The 17769-nt window shown below is 35.3% G+C and overlaps 1 protein-coding gene across 1 annotated transcript in view; it reads right to left on the reverse strand.

Moving 5' to 3' along the window:
- Positions 1-17769, reverse strand: part of WDR27 (WD repeat domain 27) — a 90667-nt gene that overhangs the window by 36708 nt on the left and 36190 nt on the right. The window contains exons 22-23 of the mRNA XM_059468750.1: positions 13317-13419; positions 3467-3565 (exon numbers count right to left, since the gene is read on the reverse strand). Of these exons, the coding sequence (XP_059324733.1) occupies positions 3467-3565; positions 13317-13419 (202 nt within the window). The remainder of the gene's footprint in view (positions 1-3466; positions 3566-13316; positions 13420-17769) is intronic.

Below are 17769 nucleotides of genomic sequence, written 5' to 3' on the forward strand. Positions count from 1 at the left end.
AAGAGATCTTTTTACCCCAATTTCTACTTCTCATAAGCCTTCGAGTCTTACAGAATAAGAAAGGGCACATGCAGCTGCCTTGAACTGCTTTATATGAGTATCTTGGTACCATTTACAAGCTGATCTATAACAACGCATGAAATATTAGGACAAACTGCATTAACTGCTGTCCCTTCTTTTTTTTAATAATACTATGACAATAAATCTGTACATTTGAGGATGAAAAAGAGAAGGATATTGAATATGATGGTGAATAAAAATAAAATATTGTTAAAATTTAATCAGACTGATACTTCAGTAATTTGAATAGAAAATTAAACCGGTATGTTTGTTAAATTTAGGAAATTTCCGGTCGCTATCATCATTCACTTCATTGAGATTAACCAAATGTGAGTACACAGATTCGGCTAACAGTTCAAGAAGACAAGGACAGAAATACATTCATCCTCAGAAAAGGTCAGCAGGAGGCTCTATATTTTTTTTTAAATGCAACTGTCTCCTTTGGCTGAATGTTGGTAAAGGAAATATCTTCTCACCAGACATAAACTGCAGTACAGTCTTTGGCAAAGACAGTCTTCCTACAAAGACTGCATTACTCCTAAACTGTATAAGGAATATTTAACAAAAGAGAACAGGTTTGTGAAATGAGCAGAGAGTTTAAGAATTGATATCAAGATGCATGAGAACATGCTGACATCTCTTTAAATAGGAAGAACATTTAAATAGTCTCTCTCTTTCTTGGTCATTTCTGATTTGTCACTCAATTAAATTATACTCTGCTTCAGAAGGTTCTCAGCCAGGCCAGCTGACCAACTGTGTAGGCTCAGCTCACCAAAAGCATGAAACTACCTCCCATAGTGTTTCAATGGGGTGCTAGCAATGCACACTGATTTCAAAGTCCTGATTCTGTCATGAAAAAATAACTATCATCATAGCATATACCAATATTCAACTTCACAAAACCAGCAGATGAGAATAGAGTCCCCATTTGCTTTTATCCTGCTTCAAAATCACAGAGATTACTTATTGTTTCCATATTTAGTACATAAGACTCACCCCTTTTTTAATTTAGACTGACTAAATGTGTTATAGTTAATAACTACAGTTACTATAGCTAAACACTACAATAACTCTTAATGTATACTCTCTAAAATAGATTGAAATGCTACTAATGGTTTTGGTAAGATAAATATTCTTCCCTAATTAAGTTTTGAACAATAAGTGAAAACCAGGAAGTGACAACAAGAAGCCAAAACTGAAAAATCATCTTGAAAATTAAGATAAGTGCAAATTTTCTAGCTTATTCCCCTTCTCCAGCTTTCATAGCAATCATTTTATAATTATTTCAGAGTACCTATGATGAAAGCAACAATGCCCCCTATAATAATCTCATATCCATCCAGGGTTTTTCCCTCTTTTCTGGAAGAACACTTATGCAAGTGAGAGTTATAAAAATGGTTGGAATAAGCTACCTCATGGACAGGTGCTGGGCAAGCAACAACTGAACTGGAGCACTGACAGAACACCACACTTTTGGCTGGATGTTTCCACAGCAAAAGACTTAGTTATAATATCTGAATTTCACTCATCAGCCACTTTCTTTTTTTCACCCATTTTGCTTTCTCCTGCCAGTGTTTCCCTTTGAATGCAATGGGACTTTATGCAGTGGCAGTTCAGAATCCAATATAAATCTTAATTGCATTAATTCAAACATTGGATGAAACAACAATAGAGTCAATTTTAAATCCCCAACCAGTAGTAGAAATGTGTACAAAAATCTTCCGGTATTGGAAACTCTGACTGCCTAAAACAAAGTCTTTCTTTCAAGGTATGGGACTACTCTTTTCTGATTAATTTGTGGTCTTCTTCTTTTCTAAATACAGGCTTATCATTGCATTGCTTAGCAGCTTCTCCTAGTGCCTTGGAATGTAATTTCATGCTAAATTCTATGTTGGAAAACTCAGGTAGATTTTTGGGTTTTTTGGATTGGTTTTTGTTTCTGTAACTCCCACAAAAACAATTACTTCGAAAGCATTTTGGAGTGCAGAATTATTTGGTTAATCAAATTTACATTTCATCTGTAAATTTGCAGCAGTTTAACACATTCCTTGCTATTAGTAAAGTGTTTCTGATAAAACCATCTTTGAAATCTTTCCCCACGAGAATATCTATGGGGAAAGCCATCAGCTGGTTCAAGACCACAAGCCTGGTTTCTCAGGAAAGAGCTCTTCAAGAAAAAGGTCTGAACTTCAGATTTGGCTCTAACTATAATACTTAATTGACTGTGTAATGTTTGATAAAATTCAGTATTAAAGGGTTTGTGCCTCAAGGCACACTCCCATACCAGTCTGGCTTGGAGCCACAGCCAAAGCTTATTTTACACCATTTGTAGATTCTGTCCCCCTGATTTTCCCGAACTTAATTATTTCCAAGTCTTGATTCACACTACTACTGCAATTGAGCCTAGACTTCTAAAAACTGAACTCCAATCAGACATTTTCCACTAAAATGCATTCCAGCAGCTGGCCCGCAGATCAGAGTTCTGCAAGACTACAGTCATTATTCTTATAGTATACCTTTTTGCAGAAATATGTTCAGAGCTAAACCTTGCACTATTCTTGATTTGCAAAGTTTAATAAACCATACAATTTGGTTGAATATAACATTGCTGAATCCAAACACTGGAAAGACGTAATGTTAACCCTAAGACAGCAATCAACAATTTGTCAGTTCACACAATATATACATAACGCATAAAACTTCCAGAATTTCTAAAATCACAGAAGTGCTCGCATCTATATTTACACATGGAAGGAGCTATATAAATGTTACAATACTCCTACAAGTAAAGGAATGTTATTTACTCCATAACTATCTTTAATAGCAACAAGCACAGTCAGTGGTGAGGAGGCAGTGAAGTAAACAGAAGCTACTGTCCACTCTTACATAAATATATATAGTGACCATTTTTCTGTCGTTAAAGTAAGGAACAAAAAAGTTGAAAGTATAAGGCTTCAGTACAAATTCAATATATGAAAACAAAGAGGGTACATCCATAGGATTTAACTTCTTTAAAAACAGCATACAAAGAATTCACATGATAAACTAGCTGCAGGGAAGCTTGAGTGTCAAAATAATACTTAGAAAATAAACCTCTTTGTACATATTGCTGCACTGCAATTAAACCATTACACTGAAATGTAATGCTGTTAACACAGTACAATGATCACTAAACAAATAGAAATTGTTACTGCATAATGCCAATTTCTTTGAAGTACTTTTCACCCATAGATATCTAAAAGGTTCAACGCACAACAGTAACAGTTTTTCAAAATATTGTGATAAAGCAATTTCAATACCTATTCTGACACAGCACACTTGAAATAATATTACTTTTTAAATCTTTCAGGCCTTTGAGTTATTTTGAGTGCTTTCATTACAAAGAGGAAAAAAAGTAATGGCTTACCTGTGGAGATGAGGGATTAAAACTGACATTGATTACAGATTCTGTGTGTCTCCCCAGTTTTTGCAAAAAAGTGCTTGAACGCATTTCATATATATAAGCCTAAAAAACAATGAGTTGGTATGTTCAGTATTAAAAAATAACCACATTCTTGAAGCATTAAGTTATAGTACAGTAACTCTAAATATAAAGCCTACAAAGAAGTTAGAAAATTTTAATCATTGGAGTTATCTCATTTAGAAGGTATTAGATTCCACTTTAAAAAAGGTATTTAAATTCCACAGAACATATTTTAAAATGTGTTTTTAAAGGGTACTTTTTTTTTACCTGCCTCTTGAAGTACACCTAATGTTTAGTTATTTATTGGGGAAAGAGTGCATTATTCTTTTCATAAATACTTTTTTTTTTTTTTAGTTAATTTAAGCATTTGCTAAATTATCCCAAATTATAGAAATCAGTTCTAAGATATTGATGACTTTCATATCTGTTTAGGTCTTGTACTGCCCAGGGTGTATCCTTGCAAGGCTTTTTAATAAATATCTACTTTATTCCTTTAACTCTTGTCTAGCCTCTGTTTCAGGTAGCCTCTTTAGGCTTCAGTTCCCTTTTTTGGAAGGAGTAACAGAGAAGAGGCAAAGTCAATGATAGCAAGAATCAAGAGCACAAAGTTCTGATTCACAAAGAACATGCTCCATCTTTTAACCAATAGAACATATCACAGACAGGCATTAGTGAAGTTGAAATTTTTCCATCATAATCCAGTGGCTTGCAGAAATTTGCCAGAATTATCCAGTAAAAATTAGTTTTCCATTCCAGATCCTTAGTTTAATTTGGGAAGGACCATGTTCATTTTTGGCTTAATCTTTATGTCCCTGTTCCACTCTGTAAAATAGATGTGATAATATTTCACTATTTTTTGAACAAAACTCCAAAGTTTGTTAAACCCAGGTATTATGGTAATTTATTCTCTTCCACACTGTTTCTAAATCAACCATTTGGCTCATACCTTTCTTTCAAAAATGCTATCAAGCAGTCATGCAGCTTAATTACAATCTAGCGAGAGTGTATTTGGTGCTGTAGTCACACTTCTCAGCCTAAAAAGCACTCAAACCCTTACATCCCACCTTTCAAGGGATGATTCTTAGCTCTGAGCTAGAGATTAGGCTGGGATGCAGCACTTTCCTAAATTGCCACATTGTATAGCCAGATTCATTGGATCAGAGGAAAGTCATGACAAGCAGCCACTGGCAGAAACCCACCTGTAGCTAACCACCAAAGCCCTGGGAAAGACCAGATATGGGAAAGCCCTTTCCTCTGACCTTTACCACAAAGACTCTATGCTCATATTGAACAGCTGCTAGGCAAAACACACAAAACATGGCAGGGAACACAACCTGCCCATTGATCACTCTTACAAACCTATCCTAATGGAACTACTGCTAAACGTCTTTCCAGTACTGTATTCCTAGCCCCGTAAATCTTATATATTTAGGTGTTACGGTTCAACAGAAAAAGGAGCAGAGTCTCTAGCTACATGCAAGAATAGTTTATTACATTGTAGCAGGTATCATCTCTTCCAATAACTGAAAGGAAAAGTAATGGTAATTTTCTGAGTAATTCTGACGTGCAAGACAATAAAATCTGATTAAAAGAACAACATCATCATATAAAAGTGGGTAAAACCAGCTTCTGTTTAAGTAGCTCTAGCCATAGATATTTAAACTAGTCAGTGACAATCTAAATTTGGAGAATAAAAGTTAACTTGGTTAAAGATTGAAAGTACATTCATTTTTAACTTCAAAAGTTTAAAAACAAAATAAAACATAAACCCAAAAGAGAATTATATTTTAACAGAACTAACACTCATAACAAGAGGAATAACTCCAGTATAAACATCCTTCTGCTACAGTGTGCCATCATTTTAGTTTTGCTGTATTTTCTGATGTCATCCAAATGGTTTTTCTGTTCTATACTTACCAGATTATTTTAGCATATTCTTTTCTACAGAAAAAAAAGGAAATAACAGTAACTGAAAAATAAATGATTAACCATTAACACTAGCCACAGAAGAATAAAAAAAGCTTGAAAATATGAAATCAATGACAGAGGAAAAACAGATTTTCAGCAAACCACATGGAATGAAAAAGAAAACAAAACAGTCTAGGAAGCATTCAGCAATACCCAAAATGCATATGTGCATATAATGTTTTAGACTTTAGCCAAAGTCAATCCCCTTTTTTTATATTAAGACGAAATTTGTCTAATAAAAATACTGATTCAGTAGATATTGGTATTTCCTTTCCAATTCTTGCTGAGGGTCAGCCAAAAGTAAAAATAATTTACCTGCACCAACAGCTTCCAAAGAAGTTTCCTGGACCCATAACCACATACTTACTTGTATTTCCTTTCACTAGACATTTGAAGAACATTTGGAGTAGTCAGTTTTCAGTAACCCAGAGTGTGACAGTGTATTTAGCACCCTACAAGTATACACAAGCTTCTGCTTTCTTCCCTAGACTTGTACCAAGAGACAGGGAAGAAAGACAAAGGCCCTTCCCTGAGTGGAGGAATTTGTACCCAAATGGAAAATTACTTAATTCTACTGCATTGGTAGACAGAGTGTGCTAGATAAATTGATGTTTTATCTGCAGCGTTTCACTGTAAATTCTTTCCTCTGTTTTCTCACACTCTAACTTCAAAGGAAACTTGTTCCCATCTGTTCCCATTGCCCCCTAGTCCAACCCATGGTCATAAACATTTGTGTCAAACTACTTACACTCCTACAGCCTCCTGGGATAGGAAAGAGGGGAAAGCAAATCATAAGCACTTGACTAATAACAGAAGAATTCTCCTTGTTATCAGCTTTTGCACAGGGATCAGAAAAGCAACACCAGTTTCAAGTAAAACCCTTTGTTGCTGCTGTGGCTTTAAGCTGAAGTGTGTATTTTACAAACAAATCATAGGAAAAGAACACAACTAACAAACAAACAGAAAGACATTGATATCTAAGATACCTAATTTGGCCTTACACAAATAGAGATGTTTTCCTCATGTTTTGCATGGACTGGCCAATGTCATCATTTTTCTGTGACTATTTTTCCTAATATTTCAAATGAGCTACAGAAGACAGAAATATAATCAAGTCCCTTGATTGAGGGATAGAGTCCCTTGGTAATCTAACATGTTTTTATAAAAGACATCTGTCATTATTAATAAGGCATTATCGCCCATTTGCTTCCATCAGTGCCATCAAACTTGGTGCATAATCCTGCAGTACATGACATGTGTTTGACTTGCACTCCATCACTCCCTATTTATACTGGGGCACATATTCCACTGAACCATGTATTTTTCCTCAATTTCAGGCTAAAAAAGCTCATGAACTACTTACACTAAAGAAAAATAACAATTAACCTGAAGCAGACACTGAGCATGGAAAGTTTCAGCCCAGAATGTTCTTACTTATAAGCAACTGAAAACAGAATTATAGTGGAAAGTGTTAGACTACCTTAACTATAGGTATTGGGGCCAAATCCACACATAATAAAACAGATTTCATAAGTATCCTAAGCACTGATTAATGCTCTTCAGTCCCAAGATATCTTATACACTTACCACATGGTAGCATGGAAAGTCTAATCAAGCCTGGCACCAAAATGTTGAGTACAGTACACCCTCTCAGAGTCCCTTTCCTTTTTAATGACTCTTATGGAGGCTCTTTCTGGTAGTCACAGGAAACTTCCCACTACTGTAAGATCCCAGTTTCCATATGATTTCCTTTGACATAACTAAAAAAATGAGTGACAGTGAACATTATTAATGCTCTTTATTATTAAAATAATATTACACATATCAGTCATCTTCCAAGATGCAGGGGATATTTTTCAAATGTATCAATCTTCTGGCAGTTATAGATAACACATTTGAATTTTCCTCACTAAAAAAAATTACATAAACCATATCTGACTTCCCTCTCTAAGCCACCCTTCTGTGAAGGTTCCAAATTGTAATTTTTGCCAATTCAGTTTCTATTTAATTTGCTAATTTTAAGGCCTAATGTATGTGATTGTTTTTATTTGTTTTAGTATGAAATTTATTCAGCACCATGCACCACTGAATTTAGGTTGCCTTTACTTTTAGAACACACAAAGTGTTGTCAGAGTACAGAATTATAAATGGAAGACTTTTTTCTAAGAATTCACATCTCACTATGAAACAGCATGGTTGTATCACACCCACTTTGGCTCTTTTCTGACTGCTGCTAGGATTCTGCTCTGTATCAATAGTTCCAATAACTGCATTTCCTGCTTGTGCACTGGTGTTGACTGACAGCAGTACTGAAAGATTCAGATGCTGCCAAGGACCTTCAACCAGATGTTTGTACCAGATGTACCAATCATACCCAAAATTCAACTACTGTCAAGAACTGAGACCAAGAAGTACACATATAGAAAACACAAGCCCTGTGGATATAAAACTATATAAACTATATATCCACTTTTAGCACCTCACCACTGTATGCATTCCAAAATGAACATTGGGTATGCATATCTACTTCACCTTCCTGTTTTGTCTACAGTTGAACATGGGGCATTATCTTTTATAAAATTAGTTTTCTTTAGCAAAATGGCTAATTTCTCACACTTCCTCCTATCTCTCAAAAGCATCAGCAAAATTCAGTGTTAACACAGTAAAAAATTACAGACTCATAAAATTCAGTTTGAAAAAAAAAGTTGTTCAGTAGTAGTTAAATAACAATACATCTATAGGCATCAAAAAATCATCCTCCACCTCTCTCAGCTGCTAATCTGGTTTTGTGGTGGTCAGGTCTGAGGTGTACTGGCCTAGATAAGCAGTGGCCTGAACTGACCACAAAGCACACAAGAACAATTAATGTGCTCATACTCAGATAACTCCATGCTTCATAAAATAACCTACAAAAGCCAAGATTTTCAGCCATCTTCAAAGATACACCCAAAGAGACAGTGATGTAACAGCACACTCAAAGTCATGACTGTACAATCAAGAAAGCAATATTTATCTGTTCACTTCTAGGATAATGGGCCTAACAGCCAACCACATTACCAAGGAATCCAAAAAACCTCAGGCTCAAGACCAAAACAAAACTGTGTTCCTCTTTGGAAAGAAGTAGATTTTCTCCATCAACAGCTGGCAGAGAGGCTGTCACAGCCTGTCATTCATTCTCTGCTATGGATTTTGTTCTGCCAAGCAATGTCAGTCCTGCCTTCTCCTCAGTAAACATTACTAATGCTGTTTTCTCCAGATGTTTCCTGTTAAAGCCTATCTTAGTTAAACAGTACGGACACATAAGATAAAACTTGAGTAATATATAATTGAAATACCAATCACACTGGAAACCAAAATGCTTCAGATAGTTGCTACCACTGCTTCATACAATACATTCTGTTCTGCAAGCCCTCTGGTATGAAGTGTAGACCAAGACAACAAATTCAGTACAATACCAATAGCATACATTTCTAAAAGTAATTTTTCGGTAAAGAAAATATCTTCTTTTCTCCAAATAAAGTAATAAAGCATACTTCATCATATATCAAATATACCTAATTTAAACCTTAGTGATGCCTCCAAGATACACTCCCAAGAGATATGGAACAAAGCATTCTAGACTATTAACTAGTCCTATCTCATTCATTTATATACAACTACATCAGAATATCTTTGCCAACTCCCTCATTTGTAGTCTTTTACCTAGCATTATTAGTACCTAAAAAGTTCTAATGAAGTGGGCTATTAAAGGGAGAAAATCAACCACACAATTTTATCATTCACATTTGGGATTTCCTGAGGTGTTTCTTCTTTGGTACCTAGATAATTTTATGTAATTTTTAACCTAATCAGATGCAATTTTAAATCTTAACACACCACAGACACACAAGGATGGGAGGATTTCACGTAAGATCAAAGCAGCTGATCACAACAGTAACAAACTGAAACAGGCCTCATCTAAACTCTTAAAGACAAGAGGAGAGAGGAAAGATACCATTGCTAATCTCGATTTTATAAGTCAGAACTGAGCCACAGAAAGACTAAGGTGGCTAATAATATATTCATGGGGGTTGAGAAATACAATCTTCTTGGCAATGATTACATTAGGAAGTACTGCAGTGGAAGAGGAGTAGATGTACAGAGTGCTGGCAGCCCAACTCACAAATGTATTTTTTGGTAGTAAAGCATTACAGTATATTGCTCAGCAGCATTGATTTTTTATTAGGAATATCAATCTCTGTAGATACTTAAATTAAGGTATCAACTATAAACAAATTCTACAAATTCTAGTTTGTATTATGCCTGATGCAGGATCTTGTATCTGAAAATAACTCAGTCTGCAAAAAATATCAGGTCTGGGTTTGCATCCAGCCACCACTCACAGGTTTGCAAAACTCTTTGGATTTGCCCCTGGACCAGCATCACTTGCATAATGAGAACTTACTCTAAAACAAATTTTGCATGAAGGTTAATATTCAGGGACTCACAAGTGGTTATTAGACTGATGTTATGTATAAGAACCAAATTGCTTTATCCTGTCTCCTGCTACTCCTTTCAATGATGATGCCCTACAGGCTACTGCTTCAAGCTTTGGTGCCTTCACAGTTGGAAGGCATAAATTTAATCTTGAATTTAAAATGTGTTTCAAAGACAGCGTTGTAAGCAAAATCCTAGGCTTTGTTGAAAAGTGTAAAAAGAAAAGGGAAGAGAATTTCGTACATTACCCATGTGTTTTTTGCTATTCATGCAGCAACCTGCTATGCTGAAAAACTTCTGGGTTTGTGATATGGGTCAGTCTGTGTGAGCTATGAATACAGGCATTGAGATTCGGCATGGACAGAGAGTTTTATGTTAGAAAATCCAATTTCAGCATTAGGGTCAAAATGTGCCTCAGAGTCTACAGTTCAAAGAGAGCTAGTAAGAACGAGTCTGAAAGCAATTAAAGCGACAAATATTTATTTCTTCATTTCTGGAAACTTGGAATTTATTCATAGAGCCCTAAGGTCTTCAAAGACAAAAATTAAGTGTCTAATTAGACATAAAGTAAAACAGCTAACTAGAACTACATAGCATAGAAAGAAAATGAGGTTTTTTTATTATAAAAAGTAGCATTTCACACTGTCCAGATATCTTCTTACACTAAGACTTCTTTAGTCAACAGTTCTGTACAGAGTCCAGCAAAATGGAAATCTAAACCCAGTTAAGGTATATTAAGGTCCAACATCCTTGATAATATTGATAGTTAGAAACCTGAGATTGTCCACTTATAAAATGGTTAGAAATTACAATATTATGTGTATTCAGTTAAGCAAAAGTCTAAATTCTCTTGTAACCTTAAGCTATTTAGGATGCAGAGAAGATTTGATATTAGAAATGTTCCCCTTTTATATTTGCTAGTCACAACTAATTACAGAAAGGACAATCACAGTCCAAAACCAGGATTCTGGTTACCTGTTTATCAGACCATCAGGTCCTACACAGGTCTTGGTAAAGGTTCTCTTAAGGAAGTCGGAGTAATCAGTTGGGGAAACACTTTCAACCCCAATTTACAGTATCTACAAGTCTCACTCTAGCATGCACCAGAGCAGTTCACATAAAACCATGTGGCCACTTCAGCCACACAAAAGCTACATCAAGCTCTTATATAAAACAGGTCATACACCCTCAAAGTAGAAAAAAAGGCAGACAGAATTTTCATCCCTTTTTTTGCAATAACATATTTTGGGTTGCTGTTCTATGTCCTGTAGCAATGTGATTTTGCTATTATTCATTGTATACAAAATATCCCTCTTTGTTAAATGTTTCAGATATTGTGAAATACAAAAAGCAGTTTAGGATCAATGTCTCTCAATTGTATTCCAATTATGCCTTTTTTGGCTTTAATTTCAATCACATTTGTTAACCACAGTAAACTCCAAGATGACTGAAGATGCAGTTGCTTCTCAATGGAAAGGTACATAACCTATTTCCAGAATGCTCTTTTTGAAGATAATGCTTTGTGTCCACACTACTGATTTTTTCATGTAGCTTATTCCAATAGACATTCATTCATATAATCTTCAGAAATATGTGACTCCTTGATACTCTTAAAACTGTCCCAGTCACACATTAAGCCATCTGTCAGGATGCTATTAGTGGAGAAATATGAATGGACTATTCAGTGCAGCATTCAATTTTCTGTTTCAAAAGAAAGCACAAAAGTATATCCAGCCTCAACACTTCAAAGGGAAGCTTTCTAAAAAAATGCCTCAAAACTGCATTTTGTCCTAACAGTACAGTATAAGCAAGAAAAAAACAACTCAGTTTTCCTGAGGGGACAGGAAGAACAATGAAAGTTCTCTACAGACACAGGACACAAATTATGCAAAATTCCAACCCAGGAGCCAGACTAAAAAGTATTGCCTGGCACTGTGCCTACCAGGGACCACATGCCAACTGGAGCAGGATGCATGCCAGCTATTCAGCTTCCTTTGATGACCCACCATATGCCAAGAATTTGGAGTTAAGACAAAATCATGCTGTCTTTCTTTTCTTGAATCAGCACTAATTCCAAACAAATACCTTAGTGCAAAAGTGAAGACAAAAAGGTCTTTTGACTGCACCTATTTTTATACAACTCAAAAGCAACTTTAGTTAGTAGCCTCAAATAAATATATTACTATATCATATATATCGTGATCTGAGATGAATATTAGATGCATTTCTTCACAGGCAAAGCAAAAAGCCCTTCTTTTGTACTGCAAGCTACATTTTGAAATGCTATTTACCAGAAACTTGAAAAATATGTTATATCATGAAAATGTCAAGAACACAACACCAATTGCCAAACATCCATCAATCTGCCAATAAAATCTCTAACCTTCACACATTATTTGAGCCAGTATTTCAAAACTAGCCAGAAGAGTAAATTCCTCTTCTGAATCTGAATTTGACCAGAAACTGTGTCATGTTCTGATGATTAACCTAGAAATACCTAGAATAAATTTCAACAGCATTCCTACCCAGCTGTTTTGAAAGGATGTATTTGCAATGAGCCCGACCTCAGTCCAGTTTCAAAGGCCTATAGTACAAGTTAGCAATCTTCCATCTCTTCACAAACAGCAAGAAAAACATTTTGCTGACATTGCAAGCATACTGAGTTAAAATTAGGTGAAAACTCAAAAAAGTATCAATACACATTTACTCAGGATTCATCTCTAAATAATTAAATTTTACTGACATTGATTCAGAAGAGAAACTGTCTAGGGAGAAAATACACACACAAAGAGTCTGGAAAGTACTAATTCCAGTTGAATGGCTTCTCATTTTTTATTAAGCTGATAGGTTCATTGGTTCATGGCTTTCTAGCCATACTAAAAGATTCATCACCCTGTATATTAAGCTGATAGGTTCATTGGTTCATGGCTTTCTAGCCATACTAAAAGATTCATCACCCTGTATTTGGGAGCTTCAGTAAATTAATTTGTATTTGTTACAGAGTTCCTACTGGTCAGATATATATACAACACATAAAGCTGTGCTACAGGAAACACCATTCTCCTCATCTTTGATGGCACATGACAATTCAGAGTCAAATATTATGGAAACCTATAGAAACAATCTTTTAACAATTACTTTGAGTGCTAAGATTTAGCTGCTCTGGGATTTTTTGGACAAAATAATCATGAATCATTTGTAACTGCTACATGTTAATGGACTATACAGAAGTATCATAGGTTCCAGTAATCCACATTAAGATGAATCCTAGAATCCTCTGAAAAGACTCTTTTAGATACAATGAGTAGGTCCTGTAGTTTAGGAGGAAAAATAAGCAAAAACTACTTACGTATTTGTCATCTGACCCACTGGCTATAAAGCGTCCACAGGGAGACACTGCAATTCCACATGGATAGCAGCGGCTACTGTGCCCTTCAAAACGACGTTCACACCTACAGAGAAGTTCCAGTGTTATTAACCCCAACTAAAAATTACCTCTTTTACAGCCATTTTCATGAAATCCTCCTGGTATCATGTTTTTCTCAGTCTAAAAATTAACTATGGCAAATCCACAAATAAAGTTTTAAATATATCGGCAGTAGGATTTTCAAAACTGGAAGACATGGAAGAAAGAACATGAATGACTAAAAATCAAATGAACAGACAAAACTGCCCCAGGACAATGACCGACCCCATGCTTTGGCCTTGTTTAGTTTACAGGGATAGAAACACGATTACTAATTAGAGAGGAAGAGCTGTGATGCCTATCGGTTAGCTAAGGGGAAGGTGTTGTGAAAGTCTGCTCCATGAAGATTTATAAATCTCCCTCAAGTTATTTATATCAAATGAAGACACAGTATGTGGAATCATGGCATAAATAATTATTGCTTGTTTTTCTTACACCCAAATCTGAATATTTCATCTTTGTTGCCTATTTACATTTCTATCCCATTAATTTATTGTATATGGTAAGTCAAGAAAGACAATTGTTGCAGACATTTTTCACAGAAATCCTTTCTTTCAGATTTCTGCATCTTCTGGGAAGCAAGGGCCCCAGAAAGAGAATGTAAACAATTGTTATCAGCTGCTGTGAAATGCAATAGGATGCACCTGTGATTGGTTCATGGTCCCATGTTTATAATTAAGAGCCAATCACAGGGCAAGCTCTCTGGAACACAGGGACAGAGAATTCTCTTGTTTTTAGATTCTTTTCTATTCTATTCTTAGCTTAGCTTAGCAAGCCTCTGCAACTTCTCTCTTTATTCTTTCTAGTATAGTTATAATGTATTATACATCATATATCAATAAATCCAGCCTTCTGATCAAGAAACAAGATTGTCATCTCTCTCACCCCAAGCGACCTCCTCAGGTTGCTGTAATAGACAATTTTCAAACATTCCAAAGTGAAAAATCTCTCTCTCTCTATCTCTCTCTCTCTCTCTGTTTTATAACTGTAGATAACTTCTTACCTATCTGTAGGGATGGATTTAAAATTAATGCAAGGAATTAATTTCTTACTTTTCATGTTAATATTGCAAGAAGCATTGTAGAGTAAGTTTTAAATAGCTGAGCACACTTGGGCCATTTACAAATAATAATGTTTTTAATGAGTTGAAGATTAATATCCACCTTAAAAGCACCACATGCTTGTAAAGAACCATGATAGCTTTTCAGTCAGCACAAAACTAATGTTAAAAAGATATTATTTAGTGTTTTCCTTGATATGAAAAGATATTTTAATACAAGTTTCAACACCATTCAGACCTGTGATAGACTTCATTTCAGAAGTTTATTTTTTATACCTTTGAGGAATTATTTTAAAACAGACATATAATAACCTATATTCTTCTTTTGTCTGTATTATGATTACTGTCAACCTACTCTTCTCACAAAACAAATTCACATACTTCACCATAATGCAGATGTCATATTTTTTTTTTAATGTATGCTAGGTCCAGGAACAAATTTGAAATAGTAAAATATGCTGCCAACTCCTGTGACATACACATTTTCCTGGCCAGTGAAATCACAGAAGCTAAGTAAATTCAGTCAACAGAACCTATGTGCAGAAAGCTCTAAATTTTTATACCATATTGTTCTGTTGCAGACACACATGTATGTGTAAGAATGTACTAAATGCCAAGCTGGTTTCTCCCAGGTAAAACACACATACTTAAACAAAAACACTACTTTGTGACAGATCTAATTGCTATCGCTTCTTAAAGCATAAAAGAGACACATTTGAATGCATGAAAATACACCATTTTATAGAGCCTAACTCTGAACTTTACTGTATTCTGTATAACAAAACTACTGGTATTAACAGACCTTTTGAGCATACAGTAACCAGACACTTCACTTCAGACAAGTACTATCCTGAAACTGCTAAAATAACCCAACTTAAGAGAACACTACAATTCAAGAGAAGCAACTTATGAAGATAGCCAATTACTTTGACTAAGATGTAGAAACAATTTGCAACTTCCTTTTTTCCCAAGATTATTGAGAGACTTTCAGTAACCAATGGCCACATGTGGTCTATTGACTAACCTGCCTCTGTTCAAGCTCCCTATTTACAGCAAAGGAGAATACTAGCTACCTCAGTCTCCTCAGTATTTTCTTCCTCAGTTAGGCATCCACACAACATTATTCATTGTGTAGAGTAAACTCATACAACTTAGCCTCAAGTCTCAGTTGCAATGTTTGCAAATTTCAGGGAAATTTTTTTTTCTGACTGCCTTTTCATAGAGAATTTGAGGAAAAAAATTCTCTTTAACCTTATACTTGTGAGATACAACAGCAACATCTGAAAGAAATTTCTTCATGAGAAAAATAAGCAAAATTTATATCCATTGTCCCTTTCAAAGGTGTCTTCAGGTTCACCATTCTTCCTTAAGTAGAGGACTGGTCATCAGGACTACTTCTAAATGTTTAAGACCTCATTGTCAGGGCCTGCAAAAGGTAATTTCCTCAATGGGGTCTTCTTCACAGAAGAGACTCCTAACAAAACACTGCAAAAAACATCCTTTCAAAAGAATCACCTCAGTATTTGTGACCAATAACTCAAATATTTCAGCTATAAATAGAGCCACAAGAACTAACAGGATTCTAAGGTTTTCACTGCTGTTTTCTCTGCTATACAACAGCAGTATAAAGCAATGTCTCAGTCAAAGGATAGTGCTCTTTTCCTTGTGCTAGTGCAGCTGCAGTAATAACCAATACCCTGGATTCTATTTTCATAATTGTTTTCTTATTCAACTTTTCTATTATATCAGGATATATGTTCCATTACAGGTTCAGCTACTTCCCCAACCTCTCAAAATCCTACACACATTTAAATTAAAAAAAAACTGATTCCAATTAAATTTCCCACAGAATTAAGTAGAAATTTTGTTACACAATCTATTAACTCCAGATATCTACAGGTATCACAGCAATGGGGAAAAAAGTGGACAAAAAAATCATAGCATTATTAGAAAGATACTATGTGTATGATTTTAACATATTTTAGGGATTGTCTTCTTTCAGGCTTTTTTTTTTAATTTCTATTTTTTTTAAAGTAGCAACAGGTGGTGATCCAAATTATTTTGGACATTGCAGGTTTTATGTGGCCAGCTGGCATGCTCTCCAGCCTCCTAAGAATGCTTTTCTGGTCAGAGCTTTTCAGGGGTTACCATGACAAACATCTGGTAATTGCATGGGACAGCAAACAGCCAAGTTTTCCCTATGTTCTTCATTGTACATCTTTTAGTCTACATTCCAAAATATGTATCTTTTTATGTTGCAAAAAAACTTGAATAATATTAGAAAAAAAAGTACTATTTTTTCTGTCTTTGGAAGAGAAAGATACTGGAATGTGTGTCTGCTTATAAAAAAGAGAATACTCTCACAAAGAAGTCTATTTCGTTCTACTTGATGCATTAAAAAAAACCCTGCAAACAAAAGTTTGTGTTTTGGTTTTTTTCTTAAACCACTTTCATTTATAATATTACTTTGTGCCAGTGCTCTGATATTTGTCCACAGACTCTTCAGTACCAGCAGATCTACTGAGGCTCTGCAAAATGTGAGTCTAACTTGACAGTAGGAGTAGCAGCCACCTTAGATGTACTGAACAGGTGGGTTTAATTTCATTATTCCAACACCAAACCCTTCACATAGGAGCTCCTGATGTTTTCAACATAGCATCCAGCAGGGACCACATTCCTGTGTTCCCCATCCTCTATACTTTCATGCACCTCCAGTCCCAAACTTGGAGTAACTCCAGACACTCTTTTATCCCTCAGAATCTGGATAACTAGACTCAAAAGCTACAAGGGAAAAAAATGGCAAACCATGGGATCCTCATGTTCAGAAGAAACCAAGAAGCAACTAAATTTGAGTATGTATATATTTGTATCTTGCTAAGGATTATGTCAAGCAACTAGTTCACAGTGAAGATGCAAACTGAGAAGTATCTCAAAATTCAAATTGCATGTCTGATTCTACGGTCTCAAAGTGCAAATGTGAGAAAAAGTATGAGATGAGTTCCCTGTGGCTGTGGGAATTCTGCTAAAATATGTTGCCAGCAGAGCTTATGATCACAAGCTCCTCCGGCACAGCATCATAACACTATTTGGAGATCATAACATAGTGGCACAGCATTATAACACTATTTGGAGATTTTGCCCTAATGTCTAATACTATCTTCATACTACTGGTAGATTCTTTCAGAGCCTGAAGGAAGGTGAAACTGATTTTCTCTGGGATCATACATCAAAGCATTATTGTGCAGCTGAGTATTCAGCTGAAGCAATTCAGTATGT

The sequence above is a fragment of the Ammospiza nelsoni genome, chromosome 3 (genome assembly GCF_027579445.1).
Source record: "Ammospiza nelsoni isolate bAmmNel1 chromosome 3, bAmmNel1.pri, whole genome shotgun sequence".
NCBI lineage: Eukaryota > Metazoa > Chordata > Aves > Passeriformes > Passerellidae > Ammospiza > Ammospiza nelsoni.